Genomic DNA, 26,544 nt, shown 5'->3' with positions numbered 1-26,544 from the left:
GGGTGTTCAGCCTGGAGAAAAGGAGACTCAGAGTTGACCTTATCACTCTCTACAACTCCCTGAAATTTGGCTGTAGTCAGGTGGGGATGGGTCTCTTTCTCCAGGCAGCAACTGACAGAACGAGAGGACAGGGTCTTAAGCTGCACCAAGAGAAATATAGGCTGGATATTAGGAAAAAGTTTTTTACAGAAAGGGTAATAAAGTAAATAATTGGAATGGGCTATGAATGGAATGAAGGGGTTTCACCATCTCTGGACGTGTTTAAGAAAAGACTAGATGTGGGACTTGGTGCCATGGTTTAGTTGAGGTTAGGATTGGGCAGGACTTGATGATCCTGGAGGTCTCTTCCAGCCTAATGACTCTGTGGCTCTGTCTGTCGGTTTGTGTAGGGGCCGAGGGAAAGATGCACACAGCTACTTTCACACTTGCCTTATCCAAGATACTTGGTACTTGGGTATCACAACTAATAGGTGAGGGAAAGTGAGAAGGATCAGATGTCGAAAAAAATTATCCCAGCTAGCTGACATTCTTTTAGTGGTAAGAGGTCCTTGATTCTGGATACAGAGATGATTTACAAACTGGACAAAGTAATGAAAAGCAGTATTTGATCAGAGCAGGGTAGTTATTTTGTTGGTGTGTCTCTGCAGTAACTAAACTGCGCATCTGCTTTCTCCAGGGCCGACAGGAGTATTCTGTTCCTGGAGCTGTGTGTGGGCAAGATGGCAAGGTTGCTCGGGGCTTTAAGTTTGTACGAGTGCAACACGGTTCTGAGTGTGCACCACCTGCCACTGGGCAGCTCCCCTCCCTCTCCCTGCTGCCATCAGCATGTTGTCTCTCTGTTGCACCGCAATTCTTTAGATCTGAGACTCGCGTTTGAGTTTAGCTGGAAAGTACAACAGCAAAAATTTAGTGCCATCTACTGTCTGCAGATGGTTTACCTGCTATGTCCGGGTTTGAGTGGAGGCATCCACTGGACCCTTCAGAGAAAGCAAGTGTGCACACCTTGGAGAGGTTTGGTCTTGAGTTACCACTGAGATAGCGACTATTAATTGAAATAACACAAACCAGGAGCATTCTGAATTAAGTACTAAACTTGTGACATACATTCGTTTATCTTTTTTCTTCTTGTGGGTCCAGCACACCCGTGACCTGCTGGCGGCTGCCGCTGGCCGCCCCTCGCAGCGCCTTCGAGCGGGCTCCGCGGGCCAAGGTTATGGGCGCGGTCCCAGCCGGGCTGTGGGCGCTCCGCTCCCGGGCGGGCTGTGCCCATGGGCGGGGCTGGCCAGGTTAGATCGGCCGGGCCCAGCCGCGCTCTTCGCTCCCGGGCGGGCTGTGCCCATGGGCGGGGCTGGCCAGGTTTGACAGGCCGGGCCCAGCCGCGCTCTCCGCTCCCGGGCGGGCTGTGCCCATGGGCGGGGCTGGCCGCGGCGCCGCCTCCGGCCGGGGCGCATGGACTCCGTGCTGCGCAGCGCCCGCCGCTTCCTCCCGCGTCTGCTGCGGGCCGTGTCGGGCCCGGCCATGCAGCGGCCTGAGGGCGGCGGCGGCTGGCTGGGCGCGCTGCGCTTCGACAACCTGGCTCTGCGCTCGCTGCCCGTGGACGCCTCGGAGGAGGGCGGCCCGCGGACCGTGCCCGGCGCCTGCTTCGCCCGGGTGCGGCCCAGCCCGCTGCAGAACCCGCGGCTCGTGGCCATGTCGCTGCCGGCGCTGGCGCTGCTGGGGCTGGAGGCGCCCGCGGCCGACCCGGCGGCGGAGGCCGAGGCCGCGCTGTTCTTCAGCGGGAACCGGGTGCTGGCGGGCGCGGAGCCCGCGGCGCACTGCTACTGCGGCCACCAGTTCGGCAGCTTCGCGGGCCAGCTGGGCGACGGGGCCGCCATGTACCTGGGCGAGGTGCTGGGCCCGGGGGGCGAGCGCTGGGAGATCCAGCTCAAGGGCGCCGGCATCACCCCCTTCTCCCGGTAAGGCCCGGGCGGGACGGGGCCGGAGCGGCGCCCGGGGCCGTGTGTGGCTCGGGCGCTGTGCGGGGAGCACGGGCACGGACTTGCCGGCTCGCAGGTCGCATTAGCGAGGGACTGGTGCCGGGCTGAGGATCCTTCCCTGAGGCAAAGGTCGCCTCTTAAGCCCTGGTGGTTATTTGTTTTTTGTTTAACTTCGGCATCGGCGAGTGTAATGTTTAAATGCCGGATAGGTGGTGGCAAAACAGGAGTGTAACTGCATGTCGTTCAGGCGGCACGTTACTTCTGTCTCTGGTTATCCTCCTGTGTGGGTTCCCCCTTAGGGAGGATGCAGACCGTGATGACAGTGTGTAATCGCTGCCCATACAGAAGGTATTTAAATGTGCGTGTTTGATTGTGCTGCTGGTCCTTCTCCCCACTCTTCCCAGCTGTGGCAGGGAATAGTGGATAAGTCCCCAGAATGGCATACTGACCAAATCTCTTCAAGAGATGGATATTTTTGTTAGTCACGTTAGCCTTTAAATACTTTAAGTATTTCAGGTGATTTTTCCCGCTTGCATTTCCCATGTTTTCTGTCCCAGCTGTGCACAGGCTCGGTAACACCTTGGTTTCATGTATGTGAAGCATGTGTGTAGGCTTCCGAAGGCCTTCTTCAGGTCTGTGAGGGTTAAGGAGACCACAGTGAAAATCCCAGGTCTGGTGGTAGCTTTGTAGATCTGTCCTGGGTAGCTCTCCTCCTTGCTTGAGATTTTGGAAGTGCCGGGAGCGTGGGCTGAGAACCACCAATGTCTGTTCCATTTGCTTAGTATCTGTCAAATAAGCCAGTTTGTTATCTGTCTGTTTAGATGGTTTGTTTCTTTTTAGTGCAGCTATTGTGCATGCTCATATTTAGGATACCATTTCTCAATTGCTTAACATGAAAGATTCAAAATAATATTTTTCAGTATGTTTCATTTAATTAAGAGAAAACCATTGAATTGATATACAATAAAATAGCTACAGCTGTCCAAATTTTAAAAACTTTTTGAAAGACTATTGCATCAGTAAAACCAACATAGTTAATGATTAGAAGGAATATGTGTGCCTGGAAGGTTTATTCTGGTTTGTGTGCTCTTCACTGCAATTTGTTGTGTCCATCTAATTGAACTTTAACAGGAGTTTGAAGGTCCTGCTTTTCGTTTCCCATCTGCCACTACTTTTTTGTGTGCCCATGGACAGCTTTTATTTCTGTAGTGCTGCAGAGGAGGCAGGGGTTCCTGCCTTTCCGCAAGCCCTGCGTGTGTTCTCTGTGCAGCCAGGCGGATGGGCGGAAGGTGCTGCGCTCCAGCATTCGCGAGTTCCTGTGCAGCGAGGCCATGTTCCACCTGGGCATACCCACCACGCGGGCGGGCGCCTGCGTGACGTCCGACTCCAGAGTCCTTCGCGACGTGTTCTACGACGGCAATCCAAAAAACGAGAGGTGTACGGTGGTTCTGAGAATAGCCTCCACATTTATAAGGTAGAAGCCTATTTTGTTGATCGGTTTTTTATTTGGGTTTTTTTCCTTGAAAACTAAGCAGTCTTTTAAAATACCGTTTTAAGTGTATTTCCCTAACAGCACCGTTTGTGTGTTTCTTGTTCTTGGAACTTCTTTTGCTGGGCTGTAGGAAGCACCTTTTTTTTTTGCTCAGCAGATGGGATGGGCTGCTGTCTTTACACTGAGACAGATAAATACTAGGGATGCTGGCATGGTAGAAAGAAGAAGTAAATTCTGCAGATTTAAGAGAAGAGATTTTTCATGTTTATTCCTGTACAGAATACATATTTTTTTTTAATAGTAGCAGTGGTGGTGGACTATAGCTTTATCCTTAATTCCAGTTCTGATGTAGTACTGTGAAAGTTTGGGTGCATTTTCTCTGCCTTAGAGGTATGAGGTTCTTGCTTCAGCAGAAACTATTAGGCATTTCAGGAAGTTGCATTGCTTCCTCTAAGGTTACAGAATAATAGAGGAAGGTGAGGTGTAAGGAATATACACTTCCATAGGTATGTGTATATTTGTGTGCATTCCTGTGTGTTTACATATCTGGAAAATACATCTGGTATTCGTGTTGTACAGTCTAGTATTTAAAATACTTCTACATATTTGCAGGATAAATTTTTTTCAGCAGAAGGGGTTGTAGGAAACCTGAATGAGCTGATGTTCAGTACTGGCAGGGTTGGTCAGTTCAGTTACATGTGGGTGTAGGAGGTTCCTTTCGCCGAGTCACTGAGCCTCACCATGTTCAGTGTAGGAGTCTTCAGGTCTTTTCTCTCAGTCACCTGAAGGATTGGTGTTAAGGGATGATGTGCTGTTATTGCAACAACAGTAAATGTTTTTATTATGTGCAATATCAAATAATGTTAATAGTATCAGATAATTCTAAAACAGTGTTTTTATTTTGGAACAGATTTGGCTCTTTTGAAATTTTTAAGCCCCCTGATGAATACACTGGGCGCAAGGGTCCCAGCGTTAACCGCAATGATATTCGAATACAGATGCTTGATTACGTGATCAGCACTTTCTACCCAGAAATCCAGGAGGCTTATTCAGACAACACTGTTCAGAGGAATGCTGCCTTCTTCAAAGAGGTAAGGAAGATCAGATTCTCTTCCTAAATCCATACCAGTCACCTTTAGGAAGTTCATCTGCAAGCGCAGATGACTGGAGTCAGTTAATACTTTGTATCATTCAATTGTCTGAACTCTTCTTTGAAGAAAGCACTCAGTACACCTGCTTATTGATGAAAGCAGTGTTGATATTGAGCTAACCAGTGAAAACAGTTTAACCTTCCTAATGGTAAATCATGATTTCCCTGCTTTGGGGGAGCTTCCAAAGGCTTGTCTCCAATTGCTGGGACTGTCTTAGACTGGGAGTTCTGGCTCTGACTGTCAGATGATGAGTTGATGGTGCTGAGACATCACTTGCAAGGCATTGTTTTGTAAAATACTGAGAATGCTGTCTCATTTTCCAAATTACAAACAGGAATGTTGCCTGCAAATCACTTTAATTTCAGACTTTACAACTGGAATGTTTAAAGGTGGTTGAGCACTCTTATAACTAGCCAACAAACAGAATAATTAAAAAATACCAGTCAAGTCTAATACTTGACTAGTCTATCTGAAATCTGCTGTGGTGCTTTGAAATCTGAAATGATCTGGTATAGGAATGACGAGGGAATAGCTGCAACATGATGCACTTTCATGACAGACTAATAAGAAGAGGTCAAAAGCCAGACTTAATAGCTGACATTCTATGGTTTGGCTTCTTGCCTCTTTTTTTTTTTTTCTTTACCACAACCTGTGCATGCTTGCATTAGTTCTTCAAAGCAACCTGTGACTTGGTTCACCACTATGTTCCAAAGAATTTAACTCTGCTGGACGAGCTCTGTGTGTGTGAACTGCTGGGGTTGATGAGAGCTGTGGCTTCTAACTCTGTGTGTGTCCAGCTCTGCAGCTGATGGGGTCCTTACTTCCTGATGGCAGAAAAGTTGTGGGACTTGGGGATCCTTGTGCATGTGTGTGTCTGTGCCCAGTCCTGTCTCCTTCTGCTTTTGGCTGCTTTTCCTGGCCCAATTACTACTGGTTTCCTTCTCCTTTCCCCCACCCCTATTCCTAGCATCCTTTTCTCGTTTCCCCAGATTCATTTTTTATTTGTTGTGCTTCTCGTGCCACTGCCAGTCCACACTCTATGTCTGTGCTATCATTGCCTCCTCATGTTTTCTCTCATCCTTAGTGGAGACTTTCCAGGCTTTCCTCCACCTGGAAATCACTCCAGTCCATTCTCTAATTGAACAAACACACCCATTGGCAGGGAACTGCTGTCAGTTCAACTCTAACTTGTTTTAGCATTCTTTCTGCACTGTGGAGGAAATAGAGAAAAATGTGCAGATGATTGCATTTCACAGCACTGTCTAGAAAGCAGACATCATTATGATCTGTACTTCTCAAATAATTTGTAGCTGTTGTTTAAATTTAAATGAGCGTGGCCTTCAGCTGACAGTTTTATTTATATATACACCGCACTTGCCTTCTAGTCTGGCTAGCTGTAGTAAAATGTTGATGAAAATAATAAAGATCAAAGAGGATGCAGAGCTGTCTCTTCATCATCAATATACCCATCTTTGAGTGGCACTCAAGCTTTAGCTGCTTTTGGACACTGATCAGGGGGATTTCTTTTTACCAGAACCCTGGTGGTGTGCAGTGCAGCCATACAGGGACTGCCTTACCACTGGAGCGCTTTCATCCCAACCCTGCTGGCCAGGGTTTTTTCATTTCTAAATTTTACGTTTTCCTGGCACAGAGCCATTGTTCAGGGTGTGCCTCTCTTACTGGTTCATGGCCTAGCTAATCAGTTTTGGACACATGTAGCTGGCTGCTGGCTTCCAGCTGCCCCATGATTCAGTGTTCAGGAAAAATGGGTAAAGTACCTACCATGAGAATACTGGAAAAATTCAAAGTGTGGGATCTCAAGGTGAACCAAAGTTCTGTTCCGTGCATCATGTGTGGTTTTCACTACCTGTCAGGGCAAGATTTGTCTAATTTTTCTTCTTTACTTGACTCTGTGTGTTTTTTTTAAAAAAAGTAGAAAAATTCTGGATTTGAACATAAGGTGTAGAAACATCTAATGAAACAATCAGTAGATGATTTTTGAACCTTAATAAAATACACTTACACTGTGGCATGGAGCAAATAGTTGTTTTGAATTTCTGTACATGGTTAGCTATTTGGGAAGAAGACTGATTTTATCTATGAAAGTAGTTTGATTTAAAAGTTTTAGCTAATGGCTATGTAAAATTTTTACATATAGCAATTTTGTAAAGTATTTGCAACTAGTTTTATTTAAAAACCATGTTATCTTCCTGACTTTTAGATTTTTAGTGTTGTAGTTGACAGGTGGGTTAATGTATTTAAGTAACTAGGACTGCTTTAAAATACCATTTATTTGAAGGATGGGGCACATGCAGTGATTTTAGTCAATTCCATAAAAATAGTTCCCAGTTAAGCAGTGGAAAATTTCTTATGAAGCATGCATTTGGTGAAGAATTGCATTTAAATAAAATTGTCACTCTTGCAGTACTTTTACTTCATTTGTAGCCTTATTTCCACTCTCAGAACATGGAGAGAAATTCTTATCAGTGCTAAAAACCTGTTTGCAGGGAATAGCTTTTTAGTGTCAGCCCTTTAACCTCCCTGTAAATCACCCCTACATACGAGGTAAACCAAAAGACATTTGCTTATGTGATCTGCCTGTAGTAACTCTTTAAAATTAGTAATAGGCAAAAGAATGTATTTGTATAATGACTAGACTAGTGTGCAACTCTGATGTCAAACAGTTTATCTTATTTCAGTGTACTGTCTCCAGTGCATTTGCTGTTCAATTGGCTGGCAAGTCAAGCATGAGAGGAGAGAAGAGAATGCAAATGGAAGGCAGAGGAACAGGGGAGTTACTTACAGGAGGAGAGAGGCAAACTGTCCATAAGATGTTTGTGTGCATGGCAAATACAGGAATATATTGGAAATACATAGTGATGAAAACTGAAAAAGCATCTTTCTTTCAGATAACCAAGCGGACAGCGAGGCTGGTTGCTGAGTGGCAGTGTGTGGGGTTTTGCCATGGCGTGCTGAACACTGATAACATGAGTATAGTTGGACTGACCATTGACTATGGCCCTTTTGGCTTTATGGACAGGTCAGTGTGGCATTGCTGTTTGGAACGTGCTTGTGTTCTTGCTATGTAGGACAGTCCTGGTGTTCGTAGGTGCTTTAATATTTTAACTCTGAAGTAGATTTTTGAATTGTCTTTATGGCTAAGTAGATTAAGGTAATTCAAGTTGTCGTGTAGTTCTTGTCAATGTATTTTAAACTGTGTTCACATCATCTCGAGCTCTTAGAGCGGTCTTGTAGCCTGTGGCTTTGGGAGAAGAATCAAGGAGTGTTTCCTTTCAAATTTTTTAGTTCCTAGAGCAGACTAAAATAATGAAAGTACCACTTCTCACTGTATTGGTGTCCAGATAACTAGAGGAATGGTAACTGTTTCTTCTCTTGCAGGTATGACCCTGAGCACGTTTGCAATGGTTCTGATAATACAGGGCGCTATGCTTACAACAAACAGCCAGAGATTTGCAAGTGGAACCTGGGGAAACTTGCTGAAGCTTTAGTTCCAGAGCTGCCCTTGGAAACAAGCCAACTCATCCTGGAACAGGAATATGATGCAGAATTTGAGAAACACTATTTGCAGAAGATGAGGAAAAAACTAGGCCTAATCCAGCTGGAATTAGAAGAAGATAGTAAGCTGGTGTCTGAACTGCTTGAAACCATGCATCTTACAGGTTGGTGAACAGCACAGAAGGTGCTAACTTAACAGCCCATCAGAATCTATTATCAAATCAAAATACAATTTATATCTTGACCTTGAAAGACAGTAGTCTTGTGCAACTACATTGTTATCTGAGAGAAGAGCAAAAGTCTGAAAATAATTACCTTATTGTGAACTTTGGAGTAGTTTTCGCTTATATAGAGCCCCTGTCTGACATTTGCATCCTCACTGAGAGAAGAGTTTATTTGCCTCTTCAGAATGGTGACCTGTACTGCTGTGGGAGGAGGTAGGGAGAAGGTATGGGAACTGCTTTCCTGCTGATTTATTAGTTACATTACTAATAAAATTAATTTTTTCAGCTGGAGACTTCACAAATATCTTTTACTTGCTGAGTTCATTCTCAGTAGACATTGATCCTTCAAAATTTGAAGATTTCTTAGAAGAGCTTACACGTCAGTGTGCTTCTGTGGAAGAACTGAAAGTTGTTTTTAAACCACAGATGGATCCAAGGTATTACACTGCTTAAATGCTTTTGGCTTTTGCTTTTAGTTTCATTTTAGTTTCATTATAACTATAATAAACTCTGCATGGTATGTAATATTTCACTAATTTTAAGATTGGAAATGTCACTGTTAAGTAGACATGATAATACAGCAGTGACTTTCAGCAGTTGGCTCTTGAGTTAAAGTTGTCTGAGCTTTTGCTTGGTCTTTTTTTATTTCCTTCCCTGTCTCTGCTGACTTGAGGCAATGAGAGTGCCAAATAATGAAGTGATATGGAAGTATTTTACAGAAGAAATGGGTTTGAACTGCTGCTAGTGTACTGTCAGCAAAGTCACTTTCAACTGCCAAAGTTCTGGCCTAAGGATAAACTTTAGGTGGTGTAGCACATGCCCCATCTGTTCTGCAGTCCAGCTACTCTGAGCATGGAAAAATAATAACTCATGTTCAGCTACTGCTTGTAACAGTGATTGCAGCAGTTTTTCACTTTTTGGAGATGGGGGAAAAAGGTATTTTGGGTATACTTCTTTCCCTCCCTCCCCTTGTTTAGTAAGTGCTCCATGAAGGTAATGAACCTCCCAAATTTTCCAGCTCTCGCTGTGTGTTGATAGCACAATACAGAGATGGCTTGTGTGGTAGATGGGACAGTATTTAATTTTAAACACTGCATTCGGGACTCGAGAAACATCAAAAGTAGCTGTGATCATCATGATATGGATGTGACATTATGGAGGGGGATAGTACTGTATTAAAGTGAGTGCATGACTGATTTCTTTTTTAATCCAAGCACTTGGATATCATACATCTAGGCATGTCAGATGTGTATATCAGATCTGGATAAAAGCACCTGGCTTAGCTCTGCTGACTAAAAGCAGGAAAATATAACTTGATATATAATGAGTTATCTGTTTTGAGGCCAGGAGTAATGTTTCTTTTCTCCTTTGCTTAAAAATGCATTCACAGAGGAAATTCACATACAGAATACACTTTATATTTTGATATGCTGCAACTCTTCAGGTTTTTATTTTACTTTATGCTGTGCTGTAGTTATTAATTCAGGAAAAATAAAAGCTAACATGGTATTGCAAAGTAAGGTGGAGCTAGTACAGCACTAGCTAACACAGTGAAATATGAAAACATACAATCCTAGTCAAACTTGCAGCAAACTAGTCTGGATATTGTTTGGAATCTATTACCAGAAAGCAGTTCTCAGTCTGTGATTTAGACTGGCCAGCTAAAAAAGTCAAACAGTGTTATCTCATGTGACTTAAATGAAGTATTTTTCCCCATATCATTTAGGCTTTTATTGGTGGCAAAAACAGTAGGTGTAAAAGAAATAAATAGCAAAAATAGTAGGTGTTAAAGAAATTAAAAAGCCCCAAACAACAAAACCTGCGTATTCTATATTATCTTGATATCTAAGTAAGATCAAATTTTTAAACCAAATACCTTTTGAAGTTTAAAGGGTGTTTTGATGAAAATTGTGCAACTAAACCAGTAATTTTGAAAATCTACTGTCTGCACTATATATACCACAGGAATATGAATTAAACACACTGAAGGAGGGGGAAGAAACAGTAAAATTAGGATCATTTATAATAAAACTTGTTTTATTAATTACAAATTTCTGTTACCTCTCTAGTGAAATCCTAGTTTGTTGTGAATGTTTTTGTGTCTTCTTTGATTGCAGAGAGATGGTTCTTGACAGGCAGCTCAGCTTTAGTATCTAATGTATTTGTTCTTGTTGTTACCAGACAACTGTCAATGATGCTGATGCTGGCTCAGTCGAATCCTCAGCTGTTTGCATTAATTGGAACAAAAGCTAATATAAATAAAGAATTGGAACGCATTGAACAGTTCTCGAAACTGCAGCAGTTAACAGCAGATGATTTACTTGGCAGAAATAAAAGACACTGGAAGGAATGGCTGGAGAAATACAGGTAGGGTTTCTCAGTACTGATAGCACTATTATATTTGTGCATTTTGAGAACAATGTGCATGTCTCATAAAAGATACCCTGTCTCAAATACAGATTAGGAGGATGGGGAGGGCATGCAACTCAGGAATATTATCTACTGCCATGATCAGTGTCTTTGTTGCTGTGCAAATTCAAGGTCATCTTTTTATATCATTTACTAGATTTTGAGGTAGTGTTGAGGGTGTAGAAATCACGTAGCATCAAATCTAGTATGAAAAGTGCTTCAACAGTGTTGATTCTGACATAGACTGATTTCAGTTGTGAACTTCTAAGTGCTCAGTAAGTACAACTGACTCATCTCTAAGCATTCTATCCTTTGAATTTCTGTTCCAAAAGAAAAGTCTGTGTTAATACAGAAAGCAAGTATTCTTAATCGAAGAGTAAAAACAGAAATCATGGATAGGAAAAACAAATCTCCAGACTCTTCTAAAGCCTGAAAACTTACATGTTAACAGGAGATTTTTTTGTGAAGAACCCCCCTGAATAGAGCATTAATTTTTTGTACTGTGTGGATTAGATCTTTCCTCACCTGGCAGCCTGTGATCTTGTTCTCCATCAGGGCTGAAAGCATTAGCAAGTATTACTGATAGAAAGTACCTCAAACTGCCTCAGCTGTATTGCATTTCTGCTTTTAGCAGAACAGCAAAGCTTTAACCAATAAAAAATATAGAACTGCTTGAAAGACAAGACCTGAACGTGCAGAGCAATGCAGTACAGACCATATCCCGTGTCTTGATCTGACTTCAGAGAATAGAAAAGCTGTGCTGTGCCACTTCCTCAAGCCATGTCAGGACCTGCTGACTGTCCACAGTGCTGCTTTTAAACTAAGTGGTGTCTTATATTCTGTTGTCATGCTGCATTTTATAAACTGAGAGCATTATGGATGATGTAGTATTTTTTAGGAATGAAGTATCTCAAAACAAGAAAATGTGTCAACTTCTACATGTGGTTCTTGGTAAAAAACAGTTGTTGTCACCTGCTTTATTTCAGAGTCCGTTTGCAAAAAGAAGTAGAAAGCGTTGGTAATGCTGATGCCTGGAACACTGAGCGTGTGAAGGTCATGAATTCAAACAATCCAAAGTATATCTTGAGAAATTATATTGCCCAGAATGCCATAGAAGCAGCTGAAAATGGGGATTTCTCAGAGGTATGCTATTATTGCTCTCTGTCTCACTCTCTAAGCTTGTGTGGATGTTAGTGGTGCTGTCAGTCACTGACATTATACCAGGCAAAATTTAGTCTGGAATCCTGGGCAGTAAGGGGATTGGGAATTCACTGTTCAGCAGGTCTCTGTTGTTTTTGTTGAAACTGTAATTTTAATGACTGCAGTGCAAATAATGGACTCAAAGCTCTGAATCTGAACTTCACCAGCTTTTTTAGGCTGACCTCAGGGCAAGACATTTTCTTGCTTTTACTGTCTTGAGAGTGGCTTGGAAGGCAGTTGAGGATTAATCTATAGTTTTTCCTTTCTGGAAAGTGTTTTAAAATTTACAGCTTTCATCTGTGGACTTCAGCATGTGGAACATTGCATGCAGAATGTGGGAAAATTAATTTATTTTGAGAAATTAAATAAGAATTTGTATTTAATATTTGCATTTCAAGTTACTTGAGCCAGAGTCCCATACAGATGAAAACTCAGCCAGGTACAATTTTCAGTTTGTACCTTATGTATATTGTTCATCTGTTTAATATTTGGCTTGTCCAGAGTTCAGGTATTAAATACAATTATTTGGCATGAGGTTCTTCCCCGTATCATTTTGCCTTCACTTTCTAAATTGTTAACAACCATGCTATGTTTTCACTCTAGGTAAGAAATGTACTGAAGCTTTTAGAGCATCCATTCCAAGAAGCAGAAGGTTTCCAGGAGGTAAAGGAGGAGGCAGAAGAGCAGGGAGCCACTGCAGCAGGAGCTGTTTGTTCTCAAGAGACCAGGAGCAGACAAACATATTGCAGCAAACCTCCCCTGTGGGCTGCGGAGCTCTGTGTTACGTGATCTTCGTAACTGCCTTGCTTTGTCTTTTGCTGTGAACTGAAGACTCTGATCCTTCTTCAGCAGTGAAGAATTCAGCAAGGCAAACATCAAAGTGCTGTTAAGTTATTGAAACAACACTACATTTGGATGCATCTGCAGCAGTCTTCAGCTGTGCTTCATTTGAAGCAATTGTGCATTATTGGAACAAACCAGTGACAATCAACAGCCCATACACATCACTAATCTAAATGTTTAAAGACACAAAGTCTTTCCTTTATCCTCACTACATTACAAGTAAAAAGCAGTATTTTCTGTTGAGGCGAGCTGTACTTCAGATGTCCAAATGGTGGTGCTGTTATGTGAAGACAAAAATAGCAAGTCAGGAATCTGATCTGTTTTTGTCTGATGTCTTAACTAATAGCACTTTTAATATTTATTTACTGCTTTCTCTATGCAGAAACTTTTAGTCCTCTTTAATGGAGGAATAGATACAGTGTTGCTTGTTTGAAGCTATGTTTCATTCAATTAAATAGTTCATTTCTTGTGAACATTCAGGTTGGTATTTAATCATTATCTATTTTCTGAGAACGTGTGCAGGCTAGAATTTGAGAGGAGCAATTTACTTTTTTTAAGAGCAGAATTAAGGGAGATTACGTACATTTGCACTTGAAAACTTGGTGGTGAAGTTTATGCAGTTCAATATGCTTGCACAAAACACTCATAAATATCTACTAAACTCAGGAGTGCAGTTTGTAACCCAACAGCCTTGGGCAGGATCCATAAGCCAAATTAGTGTGAGCCTTAAACTAGCCCAGCACTCAAATCCAGCTGTGCTGTGTATTTATTTCTGTGCTCCTAACAGAGTCTGCCTGTTTGAGAAGTATGCAGGTGAGGTACCTGCTCATCACACTGGTCACTGGGGTTCTTCCATTCCTTTTCTACTCTTGCACCATTTAGTTTTCTTCCATGGTCCTTGGAAATCTTCATGCTGGAAGTTGGCCATTTAGGAATGTGCTGTTTGAGCTGGGCAAAAGATGGAGGGTGTGGGAGGAGGAGCTGACTTGCTTGCAAGTTACTTAAAACATTTCAGTTGAGGTTTCAGGGGAAGGTTAGTTGCCATTATTGTCACATAATCAAAAGAAAGTTGTTTTGTAGTTAGTTGTTACTTAGCTTTCTGAACTTCTTTTTAAGGACTGTGTTACTAGTTCAGACGCCTGAAAGGTTTGGTTTAATGCAAAGGCTTCTCTTTCCAAAAGAGATCATTGTCTCACACTGTGATTTATGTGTCCTCAAGGAAATCCTACCCCCATGCAAACTTTACCAGCTCGGGTTGAGTTGTGGATTTAAAGTCTTCCTCAATATGAGGTGTCAGCAAACAGGGAGAACAGTTGGACTGTTGCTTATCCCTCTGTACTAACAGTCAGTTTGTCCTCCTCGCTGTCACAGGACATAGAGTGTATGTTTCCATTCAAAGCATGCCCTATCTTGGAGCTGGAGGAACTGATTTGTGACAAATGACCTCGGAGAAGCAAAGCAATTCTGTGCAATTTTGGAGTCCTTACAGTAAGGGACAAACAAGGTGTATTACCTAGCCCATGGAAGAGTGGTGTAGTTGAAAGAGGTCTGGAATAATCCATTTTTGTGGGAATTTGAGGCTTTCATTGATGTTTATCCTTCCTTTAAATTTGGGTTACAGAACCAAACCATTTAATGGTAACTTCAGCAGAAAGTCAGTGCTGGTAAAAGAGGACTGCATCAGGGAGGGAAAGTGTGTTGGCAATTTGAAATACACTTGAGACAACCCCTTGCAGAACCTGTGGTCTCTTGCAGTGTGCCTGGTCCACAAGGGAGTAACCGAGGGAGGAGGAGTTGCTCCAAACCGGTCAACAGAACTGGGCTGGTTTTGTTTCTCAGTTTGTATCTTTTCTGCTGGGATGCAGAGGGGAACAAGAGGTTTTTGTTTTCTCCCGGTAGCTTCAGTCTGATCCCAGCTGCCTTTAGGGGTTCGTGGATAGGGAGTACACTTAAGTACCTCCTGCCCAAAGCAACCCAGGCGAAGCTCCCAGGCACAGGCAACACTTAGCAAGCTCAGTTATCAGTGATATTCAGCTCTTTGCAGTGTTCAGCTCTTTGCAGTGATTCTCAGCTCATGAGCTTGCTAAGCGCCTTCCTTGGCAGACACAGAGAGAGAGAGGAGAAGCGCTGTATGGAGTTCCACAGATGAATCTTTATTGGCATCCTCTGTGAAGGGTTCCAGGGACCGCTCTTCTCTGAGCTCGGGAACAGTGGGGTTTTTATAGGGTACCGAGGTTTTGAGAAGTGGTCCAATGGTGTGAGTGGGGGTAGAAAGTGAGCTATTGTCTTACAGGGAGATAAGAGAGGGTCTGAGCACAGGTGAGGGGTTATTTGGCCCAGTCACCATGACCAGGCATTTCTGTGCCTTTATGCAGCTGACCGCCAGAGAGGCCTGTCAGGCCTCATGGCTGCAACACTGTCCAAGCGTTTTGCTTAACAAAATGGTGTAAAAACTATTGATTCTTAACCATGCCTAAGGGATCAAGTATTTCTAATGGCATTGTGATAATAATTGGGGGCGTTGAGTAGGTCTCTATTAATAGTAGTATAGAGAAGGAGAATAATATTGTAACTGTTTGTCACAAAATGTGTTTTGCTATACAAGAATTTGAACTAACTGCCAAATTATTGTGCACCTGTATTGCCAAAATCAGGGAAAGAGATACTTTGGAATAATTTACTAGGACTTATCCTTAAAAGGGAAAAATGAATGTTACAGTGAGCAATGCAAATGCAAATATTTTTTGCTTACATGTCAGTCAAGTGCAAGAGGCCTAGCAGGGTTGGAGTGATTAATGCAGCCCCTTGGTGTGGCTGCTTTGATGTGCCACACAGCAAGGTTGTATTTGTAAGAGACGTTCACCAACAGGTGGAAACTCGGAAGGTTCTCACGTGTTCCAGCCACACTGACATCCAGCTGCTCCCTTCCCCAGGGCGTGCAGTGTCAGCAGTGCTTTGTCTCTGAAGAAACATGATCCAGAGCCAAGAGGAATGCTTGTGCTCTCCCAGCACTCGCATCTCAGCAGGTGGGTTGGAGTTCATGATTGTGAGTCTTCTGTTCTTGTTCCTGGAGTGCTGTGGAAGCAGGAGGTTGTTCAGCACAATTAGGCCAAATTTTGAATGCAATCACTTAGCCCAGTTCTTCAGAGAGAAAGGAGTACAGCTTACAGCATTTGGGAATCTAAATACTTGAATCATAATTTGCTTCTTGATTTTTACTGCTTGTATTTGCTACCGGTTCTGAAAATAATATTTATGACTGGTCAAATATTCTGCTTATGTAAAAGCCATGGAGTTGTGCTCGAAATGACACGGTGCCTCTTCTTATCAAAAGCTTTCTGTGGAAATACTTGATGAGACTTAGCCTGTGGCTATACCATATATCCTGAAGTACCCTCACATACAATGAAGTGGTACCCAGATGACACAACTGAAATGAGAGCCTCTTGGAGATGAATATCTGGCTAGTCTTATGTGATAGTGGGACTCCTGTCATGACTTGCTAAGATTTCACTGTAACTCTGCTTCATGAGCAACACAGTTGCTGAATGTTTTACTGTCAGCTCTTATTTTGGAATGTTGTGTTGGGGGGATGTTTTTGGTTTTTTGTGGGTTTTTTTTTTTCCAAATAAGTGCTGAAGATTTATTTTATTAAAATTAATAAAAATTGCAATTTTAATATTCTCATTCATGCTTATATCCTGAAAGTTTTACTGTTAACCATACTGTTTGCAGATGTGAACCCATCAGGAGGGTTTCACAATGCTGTTACATCCAGTGTATGATCACACAATCTGAATTCTAAATAATGCTGCCACTACCTTGGTTACATGGTTACATTTTGCCATTTGGCTTTATGCTTCCTGCCTTGACAGGGGAGGTTTTTAGTGTGCAGTGACAGATCTCAGCCCCTCTCACCTGTATACAAATGCTGCATTTGGTCCTGCCACGTCCCCTTTACTCCTCCATTTTCCCTCACCCTGACATCGGCCGTGGAGCTGGAGGATGCAGCCACCCTGTGTGTGCCACAGGTACCCTGCCATGTAAATCAAAGGACAGGGGGGGCTGTGAAAAACCTCCAGACAGACAGCAGCTGAAAGCAGTAGCTGGAATATATTGGGAATTACACCTCTATTTTGCCTTAGTGCTGCTGATTTTCTGTTTTAGGTGTTTTAAATAATCACCACAAAATAAGATGCATAGTTTGAATTAAGGATAAAGAAACTAAGTTTGGCACAAGTGTTCCCAATACTGTATCTCCTAGCAGACCACCTTGGCACATCATGTACTCTTCCACTGTGACTAAGAGTCTTAAAGAAATTAGTTAATTTAGATTAAGAATTAATATCAGTTTGAAAATTAACCACATCAAATAACGGGTACTAAAATCTGTGGGAATATTTGTACCTCATACCCATCTCTCAACAGGTTTAGAAAGTATCTGTTACTTTATTTCACATACATGTATTTACATTGAAGGAAATTCACACCACTGAAAATACAACATTTACACATTGACAGATATACAGTTTTGCACTCTCTCCTGTGTTAAGACCAGGCACTCAGCTCTTCTGTCTCTGCAATAATGACAATATCAATTTTTAGCAGATAAACAACTGGTAGGTTTAGTGGATTTTAAGCATCATCATGCTCTGTATATGGTGGTTATACTCTTCAAGCTCTTAGATGGCAGATTATTTCAATGAAGAAAAATGCCTCCTGCATGGCATTTGCATAAGCTTCTATAAATCATAAGTGCATAAATATCGTTTTTGTTTTACTGTGTTATCAGTGAGCCTTACTCTAGAGTTCAGTTATCCTTGTAGTAGTTATTAAAGTTAATTCGCAGGAGAAAGTCCTCCAAATGGGGTTGGTATCCTCTATTTACAAGCTTTGTTACCACTGCAAGAAAATAAAAAAAAATAAAGTAAGCTTCAACTAAGATTAATATTGTTAATTCATTCTTGACAACATCCATCCCTTTTAATAACAATAAAAAAAAAGCATAATGCAAAAATCTGAGAACAATAGAAACAAACATATATTTTAACATAAGAAAAGTCCAGTATTTCATTCTGGAATTTCAAATAAATGCAAAAGAAAGACTACGTGTCAGTTCTAAGAGAAAGTGCATTATTCTAACAAAGCATTTCCTTACCAAGTTGCTTTCATAGAAACATAGAAATCACAGAATCTTTCACAATAAGATGGTGTGTTCCTATCATAATTTCAACTAAATTTGAACTGGAAGCATGTTTAGGTCCTCAGGAGACCTCTGTGAAAGAAGCAGCTCTGCTGAAGTTTTCTTGAGCAAAATCCATTGTGAGAGAGAAATGTATACAGCAAAGAGAAATTCCTAGAGCAAACCCCTCACACTCTATGAATGAACAAACCAACTGCTCTAAACATCCTTAATTACAAAGGAAAAAAGCCAGTAGGAACTCCCTAGGCTCACAAACATCCCATGCACTGAGATCAGGGGAATCAGCAAGCAGCAGCAGCATGCAAGGAAGAAGGGGAGGTGTACTGCTAGAAGTCAGGGCCAGAGCCAAAGCCATTGAAGTCCAGACAACTTTGTATTGGCTTTCAATGGATTCTGGATCGCCCCATTGTGGAAAGAGGGCTTTTTACAATACGTGGTGACTGAAGGTACAAGTGGAGATGAACAAGCACATATTTGTTTTGTAGTGCTTCATAACGAGGGTGTAAAAAACTGGGTCACTGAGCAGATTTCCTTACGGAATGGTCTATTAATCTCTGTCCATGAAGCAACCATAGATCTCGTAGTATGGGCTTAGGTGGCTCCCACAGGTGTTCTGACTTCCTGCAGAATTTGGAAGCAGCCATTCTAACTCATCCTGAAATATCTGCTTTTGGTCCTTTGATACCATTTTTGGACACCCTTAAAGAATAAAAAGGGCAGCTCATTTCCTGAAGAATATAGACTGAATACAAAATATTCCAGAGAAATAGATCTAAGAAAAGCAGGTGCACCTCCTTCAGGAATTCAAGGTTTTCCAAAAAAAAAGAAACCCAGACCCCACAAACCACCTCTATACTAGAGGAAGGATAAGTAATGTATACTAAAACACAAGCAAGACCTGAAAGACAAATGGAAGGTGACCATTTCAGCACATTATAGCCTAAGCTGACAGATGAAGTTTTATCATGGTAAAGGAAAGAGCATTTGGCAAATGATCCATGTAGTTTAAAAACTTGCCTGGAGCATGAGCTGGGAGGCTCTCTGAGCTCTAGTCCAACATGGTAACTGGAATTTCCAAATCTCATACCAGTGGCAAAAGTCAACTATTGCATATATATCTAAAATTACTTCTGAGTATTATCTAACAATCTCTCATTGCTGCCAATAAAAAGTTCCAGAATTCAATTCCAGAGAAAAGAAAAACTGCATGCAGGTAAGTACAGCTAAATACGAAATACTTATTTTGTAAATCAGCAAAAACTTACAGTCAGTTTTGAAGTATCTGTTAGATCTCTTGTGTGGACATCTTAATTGATGTATATGCAGCTCTTGGCAAACCACAGTAATGCAGTTTTCATTTGGGAAATACATTTCCAACACTCCCTAAGTATACAAATCTTCCTACTTTTACATTATACTACCAGAACATTCCAGTTGCCAGTTGGCCTCTTCCTCTGTCTGGAATTTATGCAACTTCTTACCTTTGAATAAGAAATGGGAGTAATACTTGAAGGTGTTGTAGGACTGCTGCATCAGCCCAAAGTTGGGATGAACTGCCATTTGCTTCCCTGCATCAAAGCTCCACGACTGAGAGATGAGCTGGCTGCGGAACTTCAGAATAAGGCTGAAGATGCTGTGGATAATGTTCATCACAGGGGCTGCCTTCTCTGTCAACAGACCTCTGGCAGAAGAAAAGCAACTTCAGAAATCAGCTGATTAAATTTATTGTTGTAAGACTACAAATACAAAGGAGTGCAAATCCGTCAGGTTCAACATAATTGCTTTAAAAAAATCCCCAAGACTGCAGCCAACAAATTTTAAACAAGGTGCCTAAATCTAGCCCAGCTTACTTGACCTTCCAAGAAACTTGTATTTGCCTTAGAGTATCTGGTTTCTGGAACGACATCTACCTTTGCAGAAGAGATGACATTTAACAACAATATGCTCTGAGTTTCCTTTAACTTTAATCTCCTCTTATCCTACTACCTGCTATCCAAACACCAGCTGATTAAAACTCAAAAATAGAGATATGAAAGGAGAGATTTCTTATTTATAATTTCTGTTCCTTATCATTTCCCTCCATCTCAAAACTTCATCATTTCAGTGTACACTCTTCAAGAAGAAACCAAATAAACTGTAGCTCCTTTCCTTTTAGTCACACCACCCCTCTGCCTCACACACAGTAACTGAGGAGCTAAAAGCCTGATTCCTAAAAGACAGGTATCTCTTGCACTACTCATAAATCCAGACAGAAGCATCGTGTTGTCCTTTCCAGCCCTGGTCACTGCACAAATATCAAAAGCACATACATTGTACAGGAGATGCATTTTGCATCCTTTAGCAAGGCTAACTATGCACACTACTCATGACAAATGGAACAGCAGTAATTTACAGCATATGGAGTGAAAGAAAAAGAACTGTGGCATGTGTGCCCTTAGTTTAGGGCTCTTGCTTTAGAGCTGTCCTGAGTAGACTGGAAGCTTGCAGAGGCATGGTGAACAGAGCAGATGTAACTCAAGGAGTCCAGGGAAATGAAAAGGATGGATAGGTAAGAAAAAGTATCAAAGTACTTTAAAAAAAGTATCAAAGTACTGTAAGATGCCATGAAGTTTGTTTCTTACATAAGAACACTTTCATATGTAAAGACTATTTAATGTGTCACATAAGTCAGTTTTGCACAAATACATTAGGCTAGGACTGGCCACTCCCTTAAGGTGTATTTGAAGTAAGTATGGCAGCTTGCCTGAAGATTGCTTTGTTGAGGTATTCAGCATGCGTTCTGTGAATTTCTTCTAGGTTGCCCACAGAAGACAGTTTATTTCCAAATTCACACCATGTAACATGAAGAATCTGATTAGCAATGTAACCTTGAATTACTTTCACAAAATGCTGCATCTCATGTTTATACAGCTGGAGCTGTCGAAACTGAACAGAATTTGATGCACGACTCACTAAAGCTGAAAATAGAAGAAATATATTATCAGTCACAGAGACCATCTAAAATCAGAAATTTTAATGGAATGAAGGTTTTTGTTAGTAGAGTCTGCTTAAAATGCCAAGGAAGATTTTTAAGAAAATCGTGGCTTTTGCTGTTTGACATGCCTGTATATAAGCAATTGTCTAGCAGAGGGTGCTGAAGGCATTTCAAACAGGATGCTCTCTCGTTCACTAGTCACGCTTACCAGTGCGCTTTAAGTGAAACCAAACATCCTTGAGAGTCCACACCATGTGCTTCAGCTGAAGCAAAAAGGAGAAAATCTTGTTGTATTTATTCATGCAGCTCTCAGTAATGACAATGTTCAGAGGCCAGTCAACCTACAAGAAATAACATCACTGATCATACTATATTTTTTGGTAGAAATTATAACATTATTTAAAATGAAAGTATTTCAACAATTATTATGTATTTTAATAACATCATGCCATGTCAGGCTAAGTAAATCCCATAGTTCCTTTACACATTATTTTACTCCATTCTTAGATACTGCATTCTTATTAACATATTCACTTTGCCATTGTACATAAGAACCATGGCTTAACTGCAGTACTCTACCTTTTTCCACCTTCTTACCTTGTACCTGAGCTCTAAGCAACTCAGAGCATCTGGTGCATTGGGCTTGAACATTTCTGGGAGATACTTGAGGGCAAAAGAAAGATTGGAAGCCAGCTGGGTGTCACCATGAAGACTGTACTGTAGTGCTTTATTTAGGATAGAATTAAGAACCAGTGGATTCAGCAATTCACCAGGTGTTTGTCCTGATCCAAGCTAGGGATAAACAAAAAATCCCAATTACACCATATTAATAAAAAGTCTTAGTGGTACAGTGCTGACTACCCTGCCTGGAGTGGAAGTTTTTACTTCTACCATAGGGATGCATGAACAGCATAAGAAGCAGCTTCTGAACAATTTTCTATTCACAGCATGAAGGTAATCTCATACCTACACTGATTTATTTTCAGATCTCTGCTCTGGTTCAGGAGCTGCTACAAGTTCCTCCTGCAGGGAACAGATCCTTTAGAAAGCCAGGGACCCAACAAATTTATCTGACTTGAATCTGCCTATCTCATCACCTCAGCACTCTCAGAGGTTTACAAATAAAGCTATCCATCAAGTCTAAACCCCCAAGTGCCTTCCCTAGCTGGGTCTAAAGCATTTTCAGGACTCAGAGAAATGCACTAACCCTCCTACAGCCACCTATCTCCACATCTATATCAGCCCAGGCTATCCATCCTACCTTGCTGTGTCCCCATGAACACAGCAGTGAGTCATGAAAATACTGCCTCATCAGAGGCCCAGCACTTCTTCACATGCCTTCCCCTCTGCTCTCTATTTGAGGACATTTATGGTAAAAGGAGGCAGCTTGCAGCAGAGGCCTTTCTGCTGGATTTTAGCAAAGGGCATCAGGCTCTTCCAGCCTTGTTGCCAGCAGACAAGAGGGGACAGCAATAGTGCAGCAGTTTTCACAGGAAAGAGTGAAATACCCTTCCATGAGTGCTTGCCTGTCCAAGACCTGTTTTTCTTACAATATTAACAGAGTTCCTTGCTACAGACTTCTTGACACAGTACTGTTGGGGGTTAGATTTGGTTTTGTTTTTTTTTTTCTCTTCTCACAGAATTTTTTCCCATAAGTTTCCAAGAAGCTTTAATGACTACTTAGTCAGGACAAAAAGAGTGCTTGAGGGATATGGCAGCACGAAGCTACACCTATTGTTTTTGAGTCCCTGGGAGTGTCCCTCAGACGGGAGAGACGATTAGCTTTGGGGAAAGGCAAAAAGACAGATCTGGGGGAGGGGGAGGCACTCTTGCTTTCAGCGCCGAGGAGGACGGTCAGGCTGCCCTCTGCCTCTCCCTCGTCCTGGGAAAATCTATCGTCATCTGCTGTGTACCCGGGAATCCTGAACTCGTTTTCTCCAGCCTCTCCCACCACCGCCGCTGCTTCTTCGGACCTTTGAGGCTCTCCTGCTACTCTGTAGCCCTGCACTGCCCAGCCCTGCCGGGACACCCCTGCTGTTCCAGCTGCCAGCGCAGACCTCATCTCATCCACCAGCCCGGGACTTTTTTTTTCCTTCCTTCCAGTTCGGCCTCTCGGAGTCCTGCAGGGGCACCCAGATCAAACTGCTCTGGGCTTTTGTAAAAGAAAGCCCTCAAGGTTCTTGGTTCTGTTTATTATTGATGCTGTAGTTGTTGTTTGTTTGTCGTTTTGTCATATATACTAGTAAAGAACTGTTATTCCTACCCCCATACCTCTGCCTGAAAGCTCCTTTAATTTTCCTTTTAATTGGAATAATTTGGAGGGAGGGGATTTGAATTCTCCATCTCTAGGGAGGTCCTGCCCCTTCCTAGCAGATATCTGTCTTTCAAACCAAGACAGATTTATTGGCGCCCACTGTGGGGCTTGAGGGCATTGAGAGGAAAAGGAATAACAGTTCTTAAGTGACCTTGTGCACTGGGTATAGAAACCTCCCTAAACAGCATCATGTGGCCTAGCTTACCTTGGTTTGGGTGGCATGTGGTTGTGGCTGTGTTTCTCCCATTTGCAGGCCCTTATTTAAACATGGGCCCTATAACTAAGGCTACTGTGGCTGTTATCCAGTTTGCACTATGGGTTAATAAGGTGAGGAATTCATAGATTTTTAACTTCCTCTGGAAGGCAGGCACATAGATACATGGCTATCACACTCTAAGTGTTTGTTTGTGGGGTTACTTTAACAATGGTACCTATTGTGAGGAAATGACACCAGGGGAAATTTTTTCCCAACCCTTTACTCAGCTCTTTGGGTCTATTCCACCAGTTTTTGAAGGGTTTAAATCCTCTCTGAATGCTAATGATATCATACAATGGCTAGTATTGCTCACAGGCCTATTCTATTTAATATTCCGAGATAAGGGGAGATTGGCCTGGATAACCACCCTGATACCTACCCCAGAGAATAAAGATACTACCCTAGAGACTGAGGGTGCTGCCATGGAGCCTGACACTGCCCTAGAGACTGGGGATGCTGCCCCACCACCTGACCCTGACATAAAGCCCACCTCAGGAATGAACCACCCAGATTGGGTGGGAGTTCTGGTGAAGGAGATGGGCAAGATGCTGAAGGAGCACACTTCCCTAGTGGTGGCCTCATTAGCCCCAGCTGCTGGCAAACCCTCCCCCTGCCCTGAAGAGGAAGAGTCTGAAGGTGCAGCAGTGGAACCCACAGACGTTACAACTGTCCAGGTTCCAGCTGAACCACAGGGGCAGTCACAGCCAGCAGCAGTTGCCCCTGTGGAAAGGAAGAAATATAAGGTGAAATCAGAGCACCCAAGTGATAAGGATAAAAAAGGAAGGCCCTCACAACCCACAGGGGAGCCAGAAGTTGAGATCATCACCGAGTCCCTGTCATATGAAAATCTCCGTACTCTGCAAAAAGATGTTGCACGACGGGGACGTGAGCCTTATACAGCCTGGTTACTTAGGGTCTGGGACCTTATGGGTAGAGGTGTGCAACTGGATGGTGGTGAGGCAAGGAATATGGGACCCTTGACCCAAGACTCAGGTGTGAATCAGGTATTTGTAAGGGAGCAAGGACCCCTTCACCTTTGGGACCGGCTTTTAATGAGTGTAAGGGAGAGGTTTGTCCACAGAGACAGAATGCAGGAGCACCACCTTAGCATGCGCTGGAAGACTGTTGAGGAAGGGATCCAACAGCTGAGAGAAGTGGCAATACTGGAGGTGGTTTTTGGGAGGGATGGACAGCATAACAATGACCCCGACAACGTCAGGTGCACAGGGCAAATGTTGTGGAATCTAGCAACTAAAGGGCCATCTGAATATAAAACATTCATGTCAATGATTAATGCTGATACCAGCCGAGTGACTGTAGGTTCTGTAGCCAGCAAGCTTAGAAATTTTGACAGTATGATCAGTGGCCCAATGCAGACTCAGGTCTCTGCCGTGGTTAAAGAACTCCAAGAGGAGATAAGGGAGGTGAGGGAGGAGATGAGGAGGAACAGTTCCCATGTGGCACCGGTGCGAGCCACAGGCCCCAGAGTCAGAACCCAACGTCCTTCAGCTAGAGAGAGAGAGTACATCCCAAGAGCTGACCTGTGGTCCTTCCTGCGTGACCATGGGGAAGACATGGGAAGGTGGGATGGGAAACCCACTTCTGCCCTAGCAGCACGGGTGCGTGAGCTCAAAGAGAGAAACACTAACCAAGGGGGTTCCACTAGAATGAAGGTAGCCTCAGCCTCCCATGACCAGGCTGTCAGGTATTACAGAAATGAGGATGCTCTGTCAGACCCCCTTGAAGGAACCTCTACTATGTATACACAGGAAGAGAGTAGTAACCGGTGCTAGAGGGGCCCTGCCTCTAGCCAGGAAGAGGCACGGGAAAACCGAGTCTTTTGGACTGTGTGGGTTCTATGGCCTGGCACATCAGAGCCACAGAAATATAAATCTTTGGTTGACACCGGTTCTCAGTGTACCCTAATGCCGTCAGAACATGAGGGAGCAGAACCTATTTCCATTGCCGGGGTAACAGGGGGATCACAAGAATTGACTCAGTTAGAAGCCGAGGTGAGCCTGACCGGGAAGGAGTGGCAGAAACATCCGGTTGTGACTGGCCCAGAGGCTCCGAGTATTCTGGGCATAGACTATCTCAGGAATGGCTATTACAAAGACCCTAAGGGGTTCAGATGGGCTTTTGGAATAGCTGCTGTGGAGGCAGAGGGCATTAAGAAATTGAACACCTTGCCTGGATTATCAGAGAACCCATCTGCAGTAGGACTCCTGAAGGTAGAAGAGCAACGAGTACCTGTTGCCACCTCGACAGTGCATCGCCGGCAGTATCGGACGAATCGAGATGCTGTGATCCCCATTCACAAGATGATCCGAGAGCTGGAGAGCCAAGGGGTGGTCAGTAAAACCCACTCACCCTTCAACAGCCCCATTTGGCCTGTGCGCAAGTCTGACGGGGAATGGAGACTGACTGTGGACTATCGTGGCTTGAATGAAGTGACTCCACCGCTGAGCGCCGCTGTGCCAGACATGCTGGAACTTCAGTACAAGCTGGAGTCCAAAGCAGCGAAGTGGTACGCCACAATCGACATTGCTAATGCGTTTTTCTCCATTCCTCTGGCTGCAGAATGTAGGCCTCAGTTTGCTTTCACCTGGAGGGGCGTGCAGTACACCTGGAACCGACTGCCCCAGGGGTGGAAGCACAGTCCCACCATCTGCCATGGACTGATCCAGGCTGCACTGGAAAAGGGTGAAGCTCCAGAACACCTACAGTACATTGATGACATCATTGTGTGGGGGAACACGGCAAGGGAAGTGTTTGAGAAAGGAGAGAAGATCATCCAGATTCTCCTGGAAGCTGGTTTTGCCATCAAAAAGAGCAAAGTCAAGGGACCTGCCAAGGAGATCCAGTTCCTGGGAGTAAAGTGGGAAGATGGGCGGCGTCAGATTCCCATTGAGGTCATCAATAAGATCACTGCGATGTCTCCACCGACCAGCAAGAAGGAAACACAAGCTTTCCTAGGCGCCATAGG

At 43.1% G+C, this 26,544-nt stretch overlaps 2 protein-coding genes across 2 annotated transcripts in view; one reads left to right on the top strand and one right to left on the bottom strand.

Moving 5' to 3' along the window:
- Nucleotides 1-1,345: 1,345 nt before the first annotated feature.
- Nucleotides 1,346-16,498, top strand: SELENOO (selenoprotein O). Its single transcript, XM_063396807.1, has 9 exons — nucleotides 1,346-1,955; nucleotides 3,247-3,450; nucleotides 4,379-4,559; nucleotides 7,529-7,659; nucleotides 8,019-8,299; nucleotides 8,646-8,796; nucleotides 10,541-10,726; nucleotides 11,755-11,911; nucleotides 12,572-16,498. Exons 1-9 carry the CDS (start codon nucleotides 1,450-1,452, stop codon nucleotides 12,764-12,766), a joined length of 1,992 nt encoding a protein of 663 aa, XP_063252877.1. The 5' UTR covers nucleotides 1,346-1,449; the 3' UTR covers nucleotides 12,767-16,498.
- The window catches only part of TUBGCP6 (tubulin gamma complex component 6), a 49,088-nt gene continuing 38,151 nt past the window's right edge, over nucleotides 15,608-26,544 (bottom strand). The window contains 5 exon segments of the mRNA XM_063396808.1: nucleotides 15,608-17,713; nucleotides 19,496-19,695; nucleotides 20,758-20,971; nucleotides 21,197-21,329; nucleotides 21,586-21,780. Of these exon segments, the coding sequence (XP_063252878.1) occupies nucleotides 17,622-17,713; nucleotides 19,496-19,695; nucleotides 20,758-20,971; nucleotides 21,197-21,329; nucleotides 21,586-21,780 (834 nt within the window). The 3' untranslated portion in view covers nucleotides 15,608-17,621.

Source organism: Prinia subflava, chromosome 4 (assembly GCF_021018805.1).
Source record: "Prinia subflava isolate CZ2003 ecotype Zambia chromosome 4, Cam_Psub_1.2, whole genome shotgun sequence".
Taxonomy (NCBI): domain Eukaryota; kingdom Metazoa; phylum Chordata; class Aves; order Passeriformes; family Cisticolidae; genus Prinia; species Prinia subflava.
Note: the sequence above shows the minus strand (reverse complement) of the source record. Positions and strands in the feature narration are given on the sequence as shown.